The sequence below is a fragment of the Sceloporus undulatus genome, chromosome 1 (genome assembly GCF_019175285.1).
Source record: "Sceloporus undulatus isolate JIND9_A2432 ecotype Alabama chromosome 1, SceUnd_v1.1, whole genome shotgun sequence".
In the NCBI taxonomy this organism is placed as follows: Eukaryota; Metazoa; Chordata; class Lepidosauria; order Squamata; family Phrynosomatidae; genus Sceloporus; species Sceloporus undulatus.
Genome location: NC_056522.1, coordinates 180,773,107 through 180,794,590, shown reverse-complemented (window position 1 = coordinate 180,794,590; position 21,484 = coordinate 180,773,107). Strand labels below are relative to the sequence as shown.

The following is a 21,484-nucleotide window of genomic DNA, read 5'->3' as shown; positions in this document are numbered from 1 at the left end:
CCTTTTCTGAGAACACTGAGGCAAAGAAGGTGTTGAGTAATTCTGCCTTTTCTCTGTCTTCTGTTAGCATTTTGCCATATTCTCCACTTAGTAGCCCTACCATTTCCTTCTTCCTTTTGCTGCAGACATATCCAAAAATCCCAGTCAAAAAGAGGTTTAAAAGGTATTTCACTGTATTGGATCTAAAATCTGTTTCCTTCCCCCTGCAAAGTGGCTTCTGATTCATTAGCGGAAATTAGCAAGTGAAATGGAAGTTGTTGACACTCTTTGTCATTTGCCTCTCTCCTTGTCAAGTTGATTAAAACAAGGAAAAATTGATGTCGGAGTGTAGCCATTCACAGAATGTTCAGAGCACAGCCCATACTGAACATGGGCTACCTTACACATAATACAGGCTGCACTGAACTTACCCTAACATGATATTCCAAGAGATAAGGTGCTTCACATGCGATCATTGGCTTCACAGACTTGTTGTTGGAAATTATGGGGTTTTGCTTCCATCATCCAGACGCAGGGGGAGCACCTTGTTGTACTTTTTCTGCTGGATTTGGACAACATGTAAAAAACCCCATTGTTTTGACTTCCCTGCTAGGGTCCAATTGGGCCCAAGGTATCTAGATAACATGCAAGGACTTGTGGGGTACATCCTGGCATGATCTGGAAGCATTCCTGGTAGATGAAATTGGGGTTAATTCATAGACTGAATAAAGTATGTATTTCATACCACTGGTCATGGCAATACACAATTATCTTGAGGAGGCTTGGAGTGGATCCAGCCCTTATTCAAGACAATTTATGATCCCTATGTAAGCCCCAGTCTGCTATAAAGAGTTGAGAGAACCTTCTGGGACAGTGGAGGTGGCACTAAGAGCTGCAGTGTAGGAGATGGGACAGAAAGTCACCTCTTCTACTTTCTGTTTATGGAAGCATACTGAGTGAAAGTCTGCTCAGTGAGTGTATCCACCAGCAGAAAAAAAAGCTGGATCCAGTCCAGTAAGATGAGAAATATTGGTGCCTGCCTTTTATGAGAAATCATGAAGTTCTCCAAGGTTCTGCAATTTTGGGGAAATGGCCATTTGGTACACCATTAATCATGAAATTTTCAAAGTCAATGTAATTGTTTTATGTCCTCCACCACTAGAGTATCATGTCACTTTGTCCTGTTAGTTTTAAAAGCTTAATTATTTTTAAGCAAGCAGACATTTGCATAATTGTCATGTGCATCAGTGTATTCAGTACAGAGGAGTTACTGCTTTCAAGAAAAGCATCTTCCTATTTAGTGTTGAGGGGAGTAGTCAGGTAATAGATATTTGAGGTTGTGACTGCAATTAGCCATTTCCTATCATTAATGTACTTCCAGTTCATTTCATATGTGGGTCATGACTTTAGCAGATGGAACCCATAGGTATAGACCATCTTTATGAATTATCACCGTTAGTTGTCTGGAGTCCACTCTCCTCTTCCTCTAATAGGGAAAAGCAAAAATCTGTCCCTGAAGTATACATTTCTCGTCCATTTTTCTAGCAAATACCTTTCAAATTGATGGCTCTATTCCAATTTCGAGTCACCTGTGATAGTGTGAACAAACTTCAGGTTCTTACTTAGGTTCCTTACTGAATTCAGCTTCATTTAAAGGCACTTTCAAGGCAAGGGGAGAAAGTTGGGTTTCTTTCAGGCCCTTGAAACAGCTGCAAAAGGCCACTAATGAACGCATGACTGAATGCATGGCATACTGAGCTAAATGCATTCTCTGTTTTACATTTCTTTTCGCCACCCAGGATGGCTCATATATCTTATTACTCTGGTAAACGATGCTTATGTGGGGAGGAATGAGGGTTCTTTTCTTCTCCAGTGAACAGCAGGATGTTTACATCCATAATATAAGCTATTTTTGCAAGAGCAGCCACTAATGTCTGGTGAGTCATTAAATTTAGATGGTGGACAAGGGGAAATGAATAAAAGGATTTGCAAAACAAGTATTTCACATGCATGTTGATGCAGTATATTCTAAATCTTGATCGGAACCCAGTTCAAGTTGATGTCAATTACAAAGTTCAAGTTAATTTAAATTGATCAGCATACTATGGAGTAATAATTAATGCACTTCCATCCAGGTCCTTTGTTTTTTTATCCACTGCCACCATATTGTAATGTTCAGCCCAGAGCACATTAATACTGTCATATTTCATGCATCATGTTGCTGGAGTGGCTAAGATCAAGTGGGAAGATGTAACTAAAATTTATCATGGATTCCAGTAACTCTACATCTGTCTTCCATTCCTATATTTTATGCTGAATTTATTTATTTAATTTATGCCCTACCTTTCTTCTGACACAAGACCAATTTCAAAAACATTTAATACATAATTTAAAAAAAGATTAAAGTACGGGGTTAACATTGCATTAAAAGACCCTTTTGCCACACAAGTTAGAAGCCAGTGTGTCTATACAGTATGTGTGTGTCTTCAAATCACCTGTTGACCTATGGCAACCTCCCTTAATGTTTTAAGGTTTTAATAGGCAAGGAATATGCAGAGGTGGTTTTGCCAGTTCCTTCCATCTTGCCTAAATGAAAAGGTCTTTGCCTGTCAGTGGCTATTACACAGAAAGCACCAACCAAACCTTTTATGGAAGGGATTTTCCCATCTGGGAATAGCCACTGAAAAGGCATTTTCATGTAGAAAAGGCCCATATCTCTAAAAATGCAATCCAATGCATGCATGATTGAGTTGGATAGCCTGTATTCCTAGATAAGTAGACATACAGTTGCAGCTTAAGATCTGCATTCCAATACTGTATTGGAGCAAAGAGGTTTACTGCCTAGAGGATTCTGGGTTCTGGATTCTCGATTCTGGGGATTTAGAGATTGTAATCTCTAAATTTTGTAAATTTTGTAACAACTAAATTTACTTAGTTTTGTCACATTACATTTCCATACCATCTCAGAACTGCTTTTTTTTTTGGGGGGGGGGGGGAGGAAAATTTCCAGGATGTGATGAATGACCTACTTTTTACCCAAGTCTGCAACTTACTATTTCATGGGTAAATAATAAATTTGTAAGCTATCAAACAGTATATTACTGAGATGGGTTTATCACTGTTTAAATGTAAACAAACAAGTTCAGACTAGTAATTGTGTAACCTAATAATATAAAACACTTAAAGAATATCAATCACATTGACTGCAATCTCTAGCAAGGCCTAGCTTTCCACCTCTATCCATTCTTGGGAAAACATTGCTCCTTGCCCTTTCCAAGCTCTATGGCCCCAAGAATAGTCTCCAAAGAAGAACTCTCTCCCTTGCACAAGCAGCCAAAGAGAGGCAGGGTGAAGCCACCTGTCCAGGTCCTTTGAGGAGATTTGGAGTCTCACTTTCCCCCAAAGGACAGTGATGAGCTGTTGGCTCAGGCAGTCTTGTAGATCAGCCTGTTTCAGAAATATATGCTGTCATCACTCTGTCAGGTATGTTACTCTTCCTTGGCAAAGGGGATTAAAGCTGCTCCTTTTTCTGCTGCCTCTGGAATATCTGGAATATAAATTTCCCATTTCCACATTGTCATGATACAGTTTATAAACCCAATCCTAGCCATAATTACCCTGAAGTAAATCCTCTTGATTTTGACTTTTTGATTTTTCACTAGTGTCTGATAAACTGTCTGCTGAATCCAGATGCTAAGAAAGGGCCAGGGAATATTACATGTCCATACGTAAAAATATTACTCTTGATTGTGTTTTGATGTCTGAAACACTATGACACCATAGGATAATTATATACATTTCATTGGGTGAGGCAAAGACATATCTGACTGAAGATTGTTAAGGAGAAGATTCATGTGAATGCACAAAAGTTTATAGATCCAGTGTCCATAGATCTAATGATGTTTTACATTATTCACATGATGGAAGCAGGTAGAAAAACAAACGTAAAATGAACCATGGGTCCTTTCTCTGACTTGTTAAACAGACAAGGAACAAACCAGGCAAGAGAAAGCTCCTATATTTGGTCAACATGATGCACAAACCAAGGAGTGCTGTTCCACACACTGAAGTGATTGGGCAAAGTGGGGCGGGGGTCAGTCAAAATATTGGTGCGCAAGGAAGACAAGGGAAACTAGCAGCCTTTAGGACTATGGTAGGCATGAGGCATTAGAGCACATTGAGGTAGGGAAGAAATGGTGGCAAAAAGGAGCTTTCACATTTCAAACCCTGCTTAAGCTTTGTGAGTTTTGCCAAGACTTGGTTGGCAGATTGTATCTGCAGTGCTGCTCCTGCTCGCTTTCATCAAGATTAGAGGCAGCAGAGGAAACAATGTGGGGGGGGGGATGGCTGAAAGCTGTACGGGGAAGGCATGGCTCTGGGAAAGGATGAGGAAGAGTGTCGATTCTTCACTTCTATTGAATTGAAACTCTTTCTCCATTGGGGAGATCAGTGAGAAGCTGGGTGTGCCCCTATCTGTCCTAGCGAATAAGGATAAATAGTTCTTCTTCACCAGGGAGAAACTTTTATGCCACAAGGCCGGCACAGGCGAGAGGCTTCTCACTTGCTGCTGAGCCAGCTACTTGGCTGACTGGGTGCAACAGGAGGAGTGACCAAGGAACTGGCTTAACAGCAACCAGGAAGCCTCTTGCCCATGCTGGCCAAGGCCGGTACAGTTGAGAGACTTCTTGGTCACAGCTCAACCTGCTCTCAACCAGCTGCTTGGTCACTGATCCCTTTGCACCTGGTCACCTTAGGGGCAGCAACTGATCAGCTGCCCATCTGGCCTTCCTTCTCCTGCAAGGATGGTGTGGGCAGGATAGAGGAACAGGCCTGGGCTGCTGCCACTGCTGTATTTGCACATGAGAGGATGAAGTAGAAGAGGAGGTGGTGGTCAGCTGAACATGGCTGAGGTAGATGCCACTGGCTGGGTTGTTGCTGCATAAGCAGTGGATCTAATATTAAGAAAGAGGTGTTGGGGGAGCTCTAAGGTTATCATCCAAGAGGAGAAAGGACAGTAGGCCAAAAATGTTTGGGGACCACGGGCTTGTATATAAAAGTATTACATATATTTGGCAGAATTTGCAGAATTTTAAAAAGAAAAATAATGAAACTCGAGCAATTCTACATTTGACTGACTTGTCTCTCTCCTTCCATTTCTCCCCCCACTCCCACCCCCTGTCTCAGTATGCCATCTCCCAGTCCAACTTTGCACACCGGTTATTTAACTCTCCTCTGCTCTGTGGGGCTTTCTCATAGAACTCCCTGCATTATATTATCTACTATTCTATCAATTCTTTTGTTCTGGATGTGGCTTAATGGACTGTGTTACTAAACTGAAAATAGTGTTGTCACAGATCAGCTAAGTGTATGTGTCTTCAAGTCGGCTGTCGACTTATGGTGACCTCATGAATTTTTCATAGGATTTTCTTAGTCAAGGGATACTGAAGAGGTGGTTTTGGCAGTTCCTTCCTCTGAAATATATCCTGCAGCACCCAGTATTCATTGGCAGTCTCTCATGCAACTATTACAGGGTTGACTCTGCTTAGCTTTCAAGATCAGATGAGATCTAATGTCTTTGGGTATTTGGGCCCTTTATCCATAGATCATGGATCTTGATTATTATTTCATGACTGCTGTTGTCAGTTGGCATTTTTGGGGGGAAACAGCCGTTGGTTGAGTGAACTGACCATTTTAATATACCAAAGCATGCTTATAATGCTATTGTTGAAATACTATGCTTGGACTCTTGTTTGTGTACTATACTAGTGGTCACATAATGGTAGCAAGGAAAGACTGACAAAATCTGGTGGCTCCAAGCAACCCATTTCTCCAGTGTCTGACTTCGCAGTCTGCATACTTACAGCCTTTTTCCTCCTGCTGCTGGCATAATTATACTGGTATACTGACAAAGCATACTGGCCTGAGTCTATAATGCCTAGCATCATTTGGACATACTATGAAACAGTATTACTTTTTATTTTTAGCTCATAAAAGTTGTTCTTCATTCAACTAGAAACTAGTTGAACAGGATGACAACCCACTATTTCGGGCTATCTCTTTTGGTGTCCATGCACTATTCCTCAACTGAGCTGTGTTACTAAGACTCTTATTCTTTGTCTGTATACCATACTGAGGTTTTTTTTTGCAGCTCTGCACATTCAAGTGAAACTATTACAGTCATACAATAGAATGCATTTCTCACTGCTTAACAAATAATAACACTTTAGAATTGGGAAATGGATTAAAAGAGCATGAAGTTGTTGGTTTATATGTACGTTTAAGTCAGTTTTTGAAATATGGCATTCAGAGTTCAGACTAGTAATGCCCCTTTCAGCTGAGATAGTGGCAGTCTGAGGCAGAAATCAATCTTCACAGTACTTAAAGGTGCAGATATTCCTCACTGAAAGAAACTCAAAAGTCTATTTATACTTCCAATATCTTCCACATTCATATTTAATAGAAAGCAATGGTACTTCAGAAACCACATCTATTCATTAATTCTTTGTTCTTACAGAGGGAGTGGAGCAGAAAGGCCAGTCTCCTTCACCCGTGAAATGCAAAGCAAAGCAATCTGAAGACCTGGAAGATGATAATGAGGGTAGGTGGGATTAAGCCTCCTTTGAGTCATTTATCAGTTTTTCATTACACCAAGATGGGTTCCCTTTAATTTTAAAATTATACAGTCTACAGTCCATTTATTTTTAAACGATTCCTCATGTCTATATTTACAATGCAATTTCTCTATCCCTCCCTAGTGCAGTTTGGCCCTAGGTTATGCAAGCGAAGCAAACTTGCTTTTATCTTTCCCATGCATAATTTTGTCCCTAAATTGTATAACGGGGTCATATTTTCTAGGAGGAGAGAGATAACAATTGTTTCAGTGGTTGGATGCTGTTTTGTATTTAGTGGGCTTTTAAAAGCAGAATGTATGGCTTTCTAAGTTGTGTGGCCTGGAATAATAATTATTTCTTGCTTGGTTGCTATAGCCAGTCTTTATTGAGGACTAGTATAAGGTGTGCTCTTTCATAACACTAAGTCATGATTTATAGAGGGCCAGCATAGTCCGGTGGTTTGAATGTTGGATTAGAGCTCTGAGAGACCAGGATTTGAATCTCTACTTTCCCTTGGAAATTCATTGGGTGGCCCTGGGCAAGCAGAAGCCATATTGTCTCAGCCTCAGAGGAAGGCCCCTCTTTGAACAAATCTTGCCAAGAAAACCCCATGAGAGATTCCTCACCTTAGGATCACTCTAAGTGAAAAGGAGGTGAAGACACACATGTCACACACACTCACAGACACAGAGACACAAGATTTATGTGCACAAGCAAAAAGGGGCCTTAGGTTTGTCCTTTCCCCATTTCTCTAGTAACAGGGAGGAAGAATAAAGCAGAATTCAGTTTTAGCTTAGTAGAGTCCTGGGTTGTCATGTATACCAGGAATGGTGGTTTAATAATGACTCTGGTGAATTAATAAACAAACCAACAACAGACTTTCATAGTTTTGTCAACTTGTTTTCAAATTATAGAGTTCGGTTTAAATTCTCAGTTCACAAATAATGACAGCCCCCAAATCTGCTATAACAGAAACTGGATTCTGGCTTTTCCTTCCTTGCTGCAGAGGTGGCATATGGGTCCAATAAAATGGGATGTTGCTCTGCATTTTACTTTGAACATGTTATCCAAAATGCTGAAATCTGGTTTGGGGATAAGGTTCGCCACTCTGCATAGCTCCTTTAATATTTAGTGTAAAACTCAGAGTGCCACTGAAGGCATCACCACCAGCATCCCCTGCTGTCTCCACCGTTTAATTTTATTTTATTTCTTAAACATTTCACAGAGCAAAGCCTTAGTGACACACTTGCCAAAACTTCACTTCACAGACTGCTTGCTGTTTTTTAAAACAAAAGAACAGGAGTGGATGTTATTTTAGTTGTGTGATCGCCTCCCCCTTCCTATTACTTGGTAAGGAAGGAAAGAAGAGAGTGAATGGCCAGGTTGGCAATGGTGGGGGCATCTGATGAAACCTCCCTAAATTACTCATTCTCAAGGAGACAGGCTGCCTCAACATGTCAAGACATCCTGCCAAGTCTTTGTTAACCTCTCTGAGAGATTTCTCTCTCCCAGCACTAGAATGAGTCAATGAATACTGTTTTTCCCATTGAGATTTCTGCAATTCGTGCAAAATATCTCTAGGCTAAAGCAGAGAAAGCACAGCACATACCAACACAGTCAGGCTGGCTGGTTGGTTGGCTGAAGCAAGGGAGCTGCCTTGGGTCCCACTCTGGGAGAAAGGTGGTGTATAAATGAAATAAATAACTAAAGTAAAGGATGCAAACAGCTCAACTGATGCTTCCGATTTTTAAAAGTTCATACTACAGCGGTTGTTGTTTAGCTGGGTTGTTGTTTAGCTAGGAAATGTGCACTATTTACCCAGTTTGTGCAAAAATTGTTTTTTTTTTTCCAATTAAAAAAACTTCCTTTAGACTGAGAAAAAAATGTCATATGGCTGTCTTGCAGACAGTAAAATTAAAAACAAACAGTGGTTTCTCATTCCCACACGCAATAATGAGAAAAACAAGGATTTACATTCCAAAGAGAAAAAGGTGCTGTGCAATGATGGAAGCACCCATGAAAAAGGAATGAACAGGGAGCCCATAGCATGGCTGCTGAAAGCTGGCACTGGGCCCAGGCAAGAGACATGGTTGGGGACCCTTCTCTAAATTTAGCAATAGCCACTCTGGGATATTGAGATGCCAAAATTCATTTTGTAATGTATTCTTTGGGTTTCATTTCCTGGATGAGACGTAGGTCCAGAGACGTAGACCCTCCAAAAGTCCAATTTCTAGGGATCTCAACCCAACTTTCATGATATGATAACTTTCCTATCTGACCCTTCCCCATCACTGTCAGCACCATTGGGTTTAGTGAAGACAAAAAGTTATTTCCCTGCTAATCATAATTAACCAGTTGAAAGCCTTCCTACAGATTGCATCCTCCCTCCTTTGAAGCCTTCCCCAGAACAGCTATGCTTTAACCACAGTTAAGTTGTAAGGCAGCAATGCCATTGAGCTGAGACTAGGTTTCCCATATTTCAGTATCTTAATCTAGGTTTTCCTTAATTCCAGTTGTCTCTGTTCCAGATAGTAACTGAAAGGGTCAGATGTCATCCTTGGCAATTGCAATGCTGAGGAGTCCACTTTGGTACCACATGAAGGGAAGGAGCATACACTCTTGAAGCTAGATTTTGATTTAACTGCACACTTTAGAGTGTTTTTCATCAACTTCAGCCTGGCAATAAAGCAATGAGAGAAGTGTAACATATTTGCCTTTGCCACATAATAGTTATAAAGGCACATTTCAGGTAGTATGCTGGCATCCCTGCTGTAGCCATTCCTATTCAATAAATACTTAAAATTCTACATTCTGTGGTTTTCTTTCCCTGTTTATTTATTTATTTTAAATTCCAGAACAAAAAGGAAATAATATAAGATGGTTAAGTGTGTATACACACACACACACACACACACACACACACGGATATTTAAAAGATATGATAAATCAATCAAATAATCAATTGTCCCTATATAAAATATACACAATCCAAACTAATAAATAGCTGTAAAAGTCAAGGCCTACATCTGCAGCTGAAGGAAGTTAGATGGCCAAAGGTCTTGACTGCTGTTCAGTAAAGTAGAGGTCAGACATATTTCAGCCAGTGGCCTCCCTTCGTGTCCAATAAAAAGTTCTTGTATTATTCCAGTTCTTTCCTCCAGGCAGAGCCTAACACATCAGTGTGAAATCTTCATATAGTAAACAAAGGGGAGAAAATGTGTTTACTTTTTCTCTGAAGGAAAGATAATATATATTCTTATGTTAGCATTTACACTAACAGACTAATTTAGAAATGCATTAGTTAATAGTAAAATCCCTAAAAAATACTTCCACCACATTAACTAGAAATTTTAAAAAATAAGAGAACACAAACTATATATTTTTACTATACTTATTGGCATCTTAGCCCTTTAACCATTAAATTAAAAAAAATCATTGTTTAAGCAGTTAATAAATTAATGGTAATATACCAAGGCTGATTTCCAAACTCTGCTTATGTATATCATATAGCTTACATTATATACATTATGCAACATTTAAGCAAGATGAGTACAACTTATTTTATGATTCTGTGTTGTGCCAACCCCCCTTTCATTTCAGTGTTTAAGATATGTCCCTTTTTTTTTCTTGAGACAGAATAATCAGTAATGAACCAGGAGAGAGCTACTGATAAACATTTTATTCAATCTAGTTCTTATATTATCTGAAAAATCTGTTCCCCATTCTCTTGTAGAGTATGGACAAAGAATAATATAATTCACCATAATAAATAAATACCAAGGATAGTATCAACTAAAAAAACACCATTTGGCTGGAACGTTAACCTTCACCTAAATCTTTGTCAGGAAGCAACCAAAAAATCTAAATTAAATAATAGAAAGTGGACATATCCCTTATTTGTGTTCTTTTTTCATCCTTAGACTTATACGATTTGTGGCACTGGCTATTTCAGTTCAATACATTTGTAGCAAGGTGTCTGCCTGTAATGCCATTTTAGCTTGGAGACCGTCTTGTGTTTTTCTGATGTTGCCCAGGTGGTGTTTCCAGTACACTTTATCCAAAGCACTTATGTGCTTTAGCTGCAAATCTTAGGATTAGGCCATTAGATAGATTCACTGTTTGTGCAATACCTTGCTAGCATATGAAAGCGTTTGACGGATGACCCAATCATCACGAGAGCAAGGGTCAGCAAATCATCTTTAACACAGTCAGTCGTGGATTGACCCCTTTGCCTTTTAACGTGAATTGTGTGAAATACAATTGAGAAGCTAAGAGGCATAGGTTTGCTGACAGCTACATATTCTCGCTTCTCCCATACAGAGCCAGTTTAATGCCACACTGCCACATGCCCTTACTTCAAATCTGTACACTGTTAATGCACTACAGAATTCGCACCGTCTTGACAAGTCAGTGGAGAATTATTTACCAGTCATCTCTGCTGTCTATATAGAGACTGATGCTTTCAGGATTCTTTCTCCTCTGCTAGAAATATGTATCAGTGAGTAAAAGATCTCTCAGTGATATCTGGACTTCCTTTCATTTGATGCCATGCATAAATTCTCATTTAAACAGTTTCAGGCTACCACAAGGGTCAGGTTACACGTACCATGGTTGGTCCCTGGTGAGCCACAACCAACCAACCACTCAATCAGCAGCACAAATTGGTTAGATATCCACCTAAAAGATCTTTAAAGCTTTTGTGTGCACCTGGAATACTGTACATTTAAAGCAGCCCTACATTTCAATCATTAAAGCATTCCTAAATCAGCTCCACAAAACGTGTTTCTTTAAGCAAGTAAGACTTCTGGTTTTGTCGACTAAAGCACTTTAGAGTCCTTTCAGATGATATTTCTTTAGGGGAGAAATGGTCATAGTCTCTTTGATGCCCAGTGCCCTTCATTTCTGCCCCTTTAAAATCACAAGGGGTCTCAGGGAATCATTTGATAAATATATATTTTTCCCCTTCAGTAAACTGAAGCAACATTTTTCTTTCTTCCCAATGTGATCATGAAAAGCAGTAGCAAACTATGAAAACACTGCATTATGGGCCCAGGTTTGTGAGCCCGTTTGATAATCCAGTCTTCATTTCCTTCTTCAGAAAAATAATCAATCAATCAATTGCAGTGCCAGGTTATTAGCTGTTTTGCAGTCTTTCCATGGACCATCTGAGATGAGTGGAGCTTGAGACCCACACTCTCAGAACCTTTGCTTTTGGAGTAACAATGATAAGAAACCTCAATGACCAGTTGCAGTGCCACCATCAGTAAACTGGGCTACAGCTTCCTCCCTTAAGTCCTGTGTTTGCCTTCCTCCCTTCCCTTCCATGTTTTAAAGATGGGGTGGGGTTGTTGTTGTTGTTGTTTGGCATTGTTGTTATTGTGTGCTTTCAAGTCTTTTCTGACTTATGGTGACCCTAAGGGAGAGGCGGATAAGGAAGAAGAAGAAGAAGTAGTAGTAGTAGTATTAAGCTAATCTTCTCACTGGGTTTTCTTGGCATGTTTCTTCAGAGGGGGTTTGCTATTACCATCCTTGAAGGCTGAGAGAGTGTGACTTGCCCAAGGTCAACCAGTGGGTTTCTGTGGCCAAGCTGGGATTCGAACCCTGATCTCCAGAGTTCTAGTCCAACGCTCAAACCACTATGCCATGCTGGCTCTCCGCTGCTCTTGTTTTTGGGTGGGGGGCTACTTGGTTGAAATAAGCTATGTACTCAGCACTTTTACAGTGGAGCATAGAATTGTTTCTGTTAGCTCCCCGACTTCCATTTCTATGGGATGGTGAATCCACTTCAGATATTAGTAAGAATTTTAAAGGAGGTGCTGAGCCTATTGCGGCAATATGGTTCAGCATTTTAAATAGCTCCCTTCAAGTTCAGACTAAAGTCCAGAGCAGATTCACCACTCTACTCACATGGAAGCTCCCAGCCACCACTCCCTTTCTCACATGTACAGAAAGCTCCTAAGAACAGCGAGGCTGTTTTATCTCTTGCTGCAGTTTATGCAGAGTTGAATAACAGAATCCAGTGAGAATGGTGGGGAGGTTATCTCTGCTTCCTAGTACACCCCAAAAAGCAATTGTGAGGGAAAAAGTTCCATTACAGTCGGCCCTTCTTATACACGTTTTTTTTTATACACGGATTCAAGCATACACTTTTTGAAAATGTTCCAAAAAAGTATAAATTTACCTTGATGTTCCATTTTTAATAAGGGACACCATTTTGCTATGTCATTATATTTAATGGGACTTGAGCATACATGGATTTTGTTATACACGGGGGATCTTGGAACCAAACTCCAGCGTATAACAAGGATCCACTGTATACTGGAACTTATACTCAGCTGCAGCATGGATTTGGGGCAGAAATACTATAATTCAGATAATATTTTTTTTAACAAATCTTTGCATGTTTTGCTCCTAGCCTAGATTCTGAGATTATTTTTGTTGTATTGGTCCTGCTGTGTTAAATAGCACCATGGTGGAAGGTCTTTTCCTGTTCTACACCAGTTGCCCATAGAATTGGATCCATATTTTTATATAGCCCCAAGCTAGTTCCTCTCTGGAGTGGGTTCATTCAGATCAACACTCTGATCTGAAAAGTGCTGATTGTAGCACTGACTGTGATATCCATGTGGGCAATAATTTAATTTTCTACTTTGAATCCCAGTCTCATTTACTATAACATAGGAGAATATACTGATGCAAACCATGCATGCATCCGGTGAACTGTAAAAATCCTAAATTCTCTAAAAGCCATTTTAAAAAGTAGTGCTTTTTTTAAAAAGCATTCAGTCAAGTCATTTCACTACAGTAAAGTGAATTTTATAGATCTCTTGAAAAGGACAATTTAAATGAAGATGAATATTCTGGAAAGGGACCTTTGGGAAGAAGCAAGCAGCAAACATGGCCATGAAACATTCACTCCTTAATGCAAAATTATACTTACAGGAATTCACTTTCTAGTCTGCTTGAGACCTTGTTGATGCATTTTCGTTTTGACAGTTTCCATTTGTCTTGACGCATTATAAATACCTGAACTGATGGTTCATTTCTCTCCATCCTTCATGCTTGCCCCATAAAAACAATACCAAGTATGGTCAGGTTCTGAACAGATCCATGTGCAAATGGAAGCTGCTTCTGTATATGCATCATGCAGGTATAGGATACAGAGAGAACTAACAGGAAAAAGATGATGGTTTACCCTGTTACCTCACTAGGAGTTGGTGGATTTCATGTCGCTGGGTTGAGAAAGCTCTCTGAGGAAGAGAGAGATTCTGAGTTTTAGACTGGGGTTTAAAGGAGCTTTCCAAGGTGCTGAACTGTGTACTCAGAATGGGTCTTCATTGTGGTGGAGTGCCCTCAAGTTGTTTCTAACTTATAGTGACCCTAAGGCAGTGATGGCAAACCTTTTAAATACTGAATGCCCAAACTCAAAGGCATTCCTGCACCAGGTGTTACCTGGTGCGAAGGGGCAGGACTTCCAGGGGGATGGGGCCTCTGGGGGCAAGACTTCCACCTTCTGTGGGTGGGACTTCTGCCTTCCTGGAGTGGGACGTCCACCTTCTGAAGATAGCTAAAGGCTCGGGAGGGCAGGTGTAAGAAGAGGAAGAGGAACACACCTGTTCCTCTTCTTCCCCCCACCCTCCCAGGCGTTTAGCTGTCTCTGGGAGGCAGCTTAAAGGCATGGGAGGGTTGGGATAGAGGAGGAACAGGTGCCTGCCTTTTCCTACTCTTCTCCTGCCCTTTCATCTCTTCACGTGCCCTCAGAAATGGCCTTGCATGCCAGAGAAGGCATACATTCTATAGGTTCGCCACCACAGCCCTAAGGTAAACCTATTATGAGGTTTTCTGCAGCTCAGACTATGTGACTTGCCCAAGGTCACCTAGCAGGGAATCAAACCCTGATGTCCAGAGTCATAGTCTCAATGCTCAAACCACTATACCACACTAGCTCTCACAAAATTAAGCATCTAGATTAACTCCTTTAAAGCTTAAAATCAAACTAAAGCCTTTTCTAGATTGCTGAAAAACCCTTAAAAAACCCACCATCCCTTGAATCTGGGCCAATAAGGTCACCCAACGCATGGTCATCCTCTCCAGATTTAGGGTATTTTCCTTTATTAAGTATATCGATCCGAAGGGAGAAGCGGGATATATTAATAAAATTTATTATTATTATTATTATTATTATTATTATTATTATTATTATTAAACTCTGGAGTTTTGTCCAGGGTTTGTGCCCCTACCATTGCTGCTCCTGCCACCACCACTGCCACTGCTGCCCTCAGTGCTCCTGCCACCACCTGACTCCCCCCCCCACTTCACTACTGCTACTTCCCCTGCCATTGCCACCACTGTTTGCTCCACTAGACAAGGCACCCAGATTGTATACTGGGTACCTTGTTTGCCTAAGAGCAATGGGTGCCCCTGTGGAGGGAGCAGGAAAACTGTTTGTGCCAGAAAAGGCCCCATGATTTGAAGGTAAGTGATGGGTTTGGGGGCAGAAAGAGTGGTGGTGGGCAATAGTGTGAGCAGTGGGGAAGTGGCAATGGGGAGTAGCAGTGGCAGATTCAAAACTCTGCATGGTGTCCTTGCAGGGAAAAAGGTATGTGGTTGTGGCTCTGAAGTCGGTGTGAGGCAGGAGGGGCAGGAGTCCATTTGGACTTTTGTCCCTAGAATAGAATACCTCTGAGAGTGGATTCACCAGCCTGCTGGATGAACCACTGCTTTTCCACCCTTGTCTGCTGTATTCCCCCTAGTCTTTTTGCATTGCATATTACTCCTAGAGGTTTCCCTACTCTCCTGAATACCTTTGAGGACTGAATACCTCCTGAATACCTTGGAGCAATTCATTGTTAGAACAGAAATTAGTACAGGTTATCTCTCATTAGTTCTTCGTTTTTCTTTTTTTTCTGTTTAGAATTATTATTATTATTATTATTATTATTATTTCACCTCCCCCCCCCAAATGGAAATCAAAGTAGCTCACAATTTAAAAGAAAAATGCAAAAGTTTAAGTATGGAATTAAATTTCATTGGTTTGGACAGTTTCAGTGAATGTAGCATTTTGCACTTCTGGAAACCTGTTGCCAAAAGAGAATGTATGTGTCCCCTTGTGTGATCACAGATTTACAAAGTTTATAGGGCAATTTTGGAAAAGGAAGGGCATACAAATCACTACGTGTATTTTCAAACACAATGGCTAAAATGTGCATAATTGGAAAAATATGCAGAAACATGGTTTAGCCAGTGGGAAAGAATTGTTAAATTGGGCTAACTGGGGAAATAAAAGTGCAAATGAAAATGAATCATAAAATGTATCATAAAAATCTCTGTATTAAATTTATCCTCAAGAAGAAAGCACAAAGCATTGTAATCTGATACAAAACAAGGACAGGTTGAAAATACAGGTGGGATTTTGAGAAATTCAGCAAAGTCAAGACTGCAAAATTTTCCATCCCTAGTTTATATGCATGTGTAAAGATCTTGTATGCATATGGGTCTTGATTGTCTTCTTTTATTAAGTCTCAAAGCCCATCTTTTTCTTTAAAATGTTTTAAATGGAGTCTTTCTCCCTATCCTGAGTTGTGATAAAAATCAGGTTCAGAGTTCCAAGACACTAAAGTGACTAATGTAATGTTGTCAAGGAAGAATTATATACAGTGACAAACCAAGGTACCTCCAGGGTTCTCATCTGTCAAAGAACTCATTTCACATTTCTGTCTGTTATCTGAATAAGCAATAAAGTCCCATGATTGTGCAGTGCAGGGAGGTAGCATTGATAGCCCTGCTTATGAAATTTTAACAGAGCCATTGCCTTAAATAGCATTGTGTGCATTTTGGAATTCCATGCTGCCAGCTCTTTTCTGTTATGATGATTATGATGTTGTTGTTATTTAGAACAAATCTAATCTTAACCTTTCCTTTTACCGACCTCAACCTCCTTGCACAGTTCCACCCACTTGATTTCATAGGCTGCATGCAAACCACAGGATTTTATTAATCACTGGCACATAAAAGAACTGTGTTCCATTTACTACCAGCACTGTGTTAATCACAAAAATAGATCCCACAACCTCAGCGTGAACAGTGGTATAATCAATGCAGTATGCAGCGATGCTGAAGACAGGCATTTATTTTAAAGCCATTTTTCCCCTCCCTTTCGCTCCCTCCTTTATTTCTGACTCCCACTTTTTAAGAGGAAGAATTGCCAGCAGGGAACGAGGCAAATGAAAATCAGAGTTCAATTAAATATTCTCCTCTCCTTCTGGTTTTTTTTTTTTTTAATGCTACCTGTTTTTCCTCCATCTATGATCTGGATCCTATTATAGGATTTACCTGTATATTGACTCCTCATTCAATGGGTCTGTTCTAATTGGAATTAACTGGTAGGGTTCAGATGTATGTTTTCCTCTTCCTCCTCCTCTTCATTCCCTATCTTTAATAGTAAGATCATGTACATGTATTATATGCATTCCAGCAACATCTATTCTAGCAATGCTGAGGATTTTTTAAAGTTCAGTTTTTATCAAAAGTTATCAAAAATCAATTGCAGGAGAACTAACAGAATTGCTGTGAAGTTGAAGGCTTTTGTGGCCGGCATCCATAGTATTCTGTGGGTTTTCCGGGCTATGCGGCTATGTTGTGGAAGAATTTATTCCTGACATTTTGCCTGCATCTGTGGCTGGCATCTTCAGAGGGTGGTGACATGGAAGTATGTGGGGTGTATATATTTGTGTGACCCTTGGTTGGGAAGAAGTGATTTACATGTTAAGATCTGTGTTGGTCTGTTGTTGAATGGCAAAGCCTCAAGGTGGGAGAATATATGTGTCTATTTACTTAGAATCCATTGTCTGTAGGTAAACTCCCTGGCCCTGGGTGGTTTTCATTTGCATTTGCTGGGCCTTGATTTTGGTGTTTTTCAGGACTGGTACCCAAACTTTGTTTACTTTCAGGGTTTCTTCTTTCCAGTTGAAGTTATCCAGGTGTCTTAGATTGTACGCCATAGGCAGGTTTACTCTTATATATTTATTGTTTTTATCTACAGCGCTGTGCAAATCTACAGCACTAAATAAATAAATAAATAAATATAATTTCAATGGCCTCCCTGTGCATTCTGACCTGGTAGTTGTTGGCATGGTCCAGAATTTTGATGTTTCCAAATAGCATTCTATGCCCAGGTTGGTTTATGACATGTTCTGCTACTGCCGATTTTTCTGTCTGATTCAGCCTGCAGTGTCTCTCATGTTCTTTGATTCGTGTTTGGATGCTACATTTAATGGTCCCTGTGTAGACCTGCCCATAGCTGCACAGTATGTGGTAAGCTCCTGTGGCAGTGAGAGCAGCTGTTGGCAGGTCTTCATAGCGACCACTGAACACAGTGTTCAGATGAATAGAAGAACATGCGATACAATGCAGACTGAGCCAGCCAGAAAAATTGGCTGGGATTTGTAGTTGGTTGTGGCACCAGAGCTCTCTGACAAAGAAGGCTAAATATCTTACAGAGTTACAATTCCCAGGATCCATAGCCTTGAGCCATGTTGGCTGAAGTGGTGTCAGACTGGATTATTTCTGCAGTGTGGGATGCAGTCTTGGCCTGTCCATCTAGTGGGGCTAAGAGAGTGAAGGCATGTTTTATTTTGCTATGGAGGAGGGCAGTTGGGAAGGGATCATTCTGAATTTATACTGGCTGCATCCGCATTGCAGAAACAATCTAGTTTGACCCCACTTTAACTTTCATGGCTTGATGCTATGGAATTCTGAGAAATGTAGTTCATTCCTACATTCCCAAAAATACATTTCCCATAATTCTGTAGCATCATGCCATGGCAGTTAAAGTACTGTCAAACCAGATTATTTCTGCATTGTGGCTGCAGCCAATGTCTATGTTCCTATCCAAGCTCTGAGATGTGCTTTAGAGACTCTCCTGTTATGTCCCACAAGTGGGAACAGTATACTGGGTGGAAATGTGGGTAAGGGACATCTTTACTGTGGCACCCTAACTTTGGAAAGTTCTCTTGGAGGCCTGACCATTACTGCCGTCGATCTCATTTTGGCACCAACTAAAACTTGTTGTTGTTGTTTTTCCCCACCACATCTTTTGAGGCCCAGTAATTATAGCCTTAGGGATTTCTATTTCAGAGTATATTGTGTATTTTATTTTAAATTGTTTTACACCGTTTTAACTAGATTAGAGCTATGTAAATTTTTGTTTTACATTGTTTTAATTCTTTTTAGTTATCTGCCCCCCCCCCCAACTTGGTAAAGCTGAGGGACAGCAAAGGAATGGTGCAGTATTGTGGCTTTGGGGTGTTCAGCTTGAACATTTGAAAACTTGTCAAGGCATGCAATGCCTGTTTTTGTTTTAATGTTCAGCTTTTACAATGAGGGTTTCACACAGTCCTTCTTGTTATGAAAGCAAAATGCATTCAGTCTAGAATGGAATGACCATAATGGGCAAAATTCTGTAGCATTTTGCGGGAGCAGAAAGTACATACTGGAAAGACGTGAATCCACATATTCTGTATGAAAGGGTTTAGTGTAAACTGAAGAAATGTGTATGACTGCTTGGTTTACATAAATGGTGTGGATAAATTTGTTTTTAAAAAAATGAATGTAAGCTAGACCCAGAGTGCTCCAGAGTCATTGGCAGCAAAAGAGGGCAGAGCTCCTGAACATCAGCTATTGTAGTTCATCATGTAGGCTTTAGCTGTTCAAAATTCTGCTTCTGTACAGGAAACTTGAGGGAGTAAGTTCAACTGAATACAATGGGACTTACCTTTCAGTAAAACATTTTCAGGTTCTTATTGTGAATGACTTAGAGTGCCACTCCTGTTTATTCTCAAGGTTGAGATGCAGGAGCATTTGACAGCAGAAAGTAATTTTCATTCTCCCATAGTTTTACGCCCACTAAGTGAGCAGCATTTATGCCATCACCTTTCCTTAAGAGCCTCTGGTTGTGAAGAACAAAGTCCTGTGATAAATGGAAATTTAATGATGTGGCTGCTGCACTGAAGCAAGAGACCTCCAACGTTGTTTTGGCTGGGCAGGCCCAGGGCATGTCCAAGGTTTCCTGGCAGTCAAACACTAGGATTTGAGGTGAGAGAGTAGTGGAAAACTGTCACTGGAACAGAGGCTCAGCAGGTGTGCGTTCTTAGCGTGGGTTCAGAGAGTTTGTATTGATCCTGTGTTGGAAACAGAACTACCCCTGCTGAAGGTGCTTGTTTCCTAACATTTTCTTCATGATCTGTACATAAGTGGATTTTAACAAAGGCACCACAAGACTCTGCTGCTTTCTCCTGGGAAGGAAGCTGGCGTCGGTGGGCCTCCCTGAGCATCCTGCTGCTTGATGAAGGGGGAACAAAACAACAGGAATGGTCTGCCTCCCAGAAGGCTTACTTCAACGCTGGTGAGAAGTATTGAAACTACGCAGTAGACAAACTGCAGAGGAATCTGTGAACTCAAGTTCAGCTCCTGAACGCCTGCCAGGTGCTGTTTGCTCTCTCTTGCTGCTATTTTTTTTTAAAGGAAGCCGAAACTTTTGAGCATTTAAAAGCTCACATTTTCCCTTCTAGTTTACTCAGATTGTCACAAAGCAGCTGATATGAGAAGGGGCTTCATTTTGTGCAAGCATGGATGTGTGGGTGTGGATGCGCATATATCATAAGGCAGCTTTTGTTGCAAGTTAGTACAAGCTATGGCTTGACAAATTGAGAGCTTGGGATGAAATCCTGCCACTGTGGAAATAAATAGTTAAGACAGTGAGGACACTGTCAAGCTCTGGGAAATACTAAACAATTACTGGAAGCTAATTCTGCTAACCTCAGCTAAGCACTCCTTCCTTCCTCACTGACCCCATCACACCTAGTTCTGCTATCTCTCTTTCCCTCTGTGTGTTCCTTAGGGTTAGAGACCAAGCTGTGATTAAACCTGACCTAAATCATAATTTAATTAAAGAAATCAAGATGACTGAAAGATTCTGTAGTGTCAGGCCACTACCCTGATGATTCCTTTTAGTGCATTTGTAGTTTCCTAGCTCAATAGTGGGGCATATGTTTGAAGACCAGGAGGAGGGAAAGAGGGAGAGTTATTCAAATTCTGGGCATTTTTCATGACAGGAATAGCTTGAACTCCAGTGCCATCTTCTACCAGCTGTCAGTGATTAATCATAATGTATGCATTTGAGGCAGAGAACACAACGCAATTATGTTGTTAAAATATTCAGAAGATTTCTGGAAAAGGTACTTTGGATCATGTGTGAACAAATCCTTGCCAAATGATGTCATCTTGGACCAAGCTGCCATGAATGTATTCCAGGGCAATTTTGTGAAAGCACTTGGACTGGTAACTGACTGGCGGAAGGACTATTGCCCATAGGGATCAACCACCTTCTTGCCATTTTGACAACCATTTACCATCTGGTTAGTGAATGCACCTGGCATAGTAATATTGTTGGACCGGCTTCATATTGCATGGGTAACATCAAGAACCTAAAACAGCACTGGAAGTTCACACACCTTTTGAGGAGTTGCTTGTGTTTTACTAACTGAGGGCAAGCTAGTTCCTGTGTGGTTGTTGCCACTTCTGTCCATTCCTTGGCATGTGAAAAATCAGTTAGGAAGGCTTAACTATGCATTTACTAACAGTATCATCATCACCCTTTGGAATGATGACAAAGGAGCTGAAGACAGCTGCTGCCATCCAGACCTCTACACCCTGATCCTGTGACAGGACCCTCTCCCCTTCAACTACTACTACTGCTACACAAAAGTAACAACAATTCTTTATCACAGTCCAGAAACCCAGCAAGATCCAATTCATACCATATAAAATAAATGAAGAGAACAAGAAACAATTGGTCAATTCATACAGAGTTTATTTCAGACTTTTTTTCTTAGTGC

At 40.5% G+C, this 21,484-nt stretch overlaps 1 protein-coding gene across 1 annotated transcript in view; it reads left to right on the top strand.

Annotated features, from left to right (window-relative positions):
- The window catches only part of MACROD2 (mono-ADP ribosylhydrolase 2), a 1,190,526-nt gene that overhangs the window by 1,047,632 nt on the left and 121,410 nt on the right, over window positions 1-21,484 (top strand). The window contains exon 11 of the mRNA XM_042468449.1: window positions 6,494-6,577. Within this exon, the coding sequence (XP_042324383.1) occupies window positions 6,494-6,577 (84 nt within the window). The remainder of the gene's footprint in view (window positions 1-6,493; window positions 6,578-21,484) is intronic.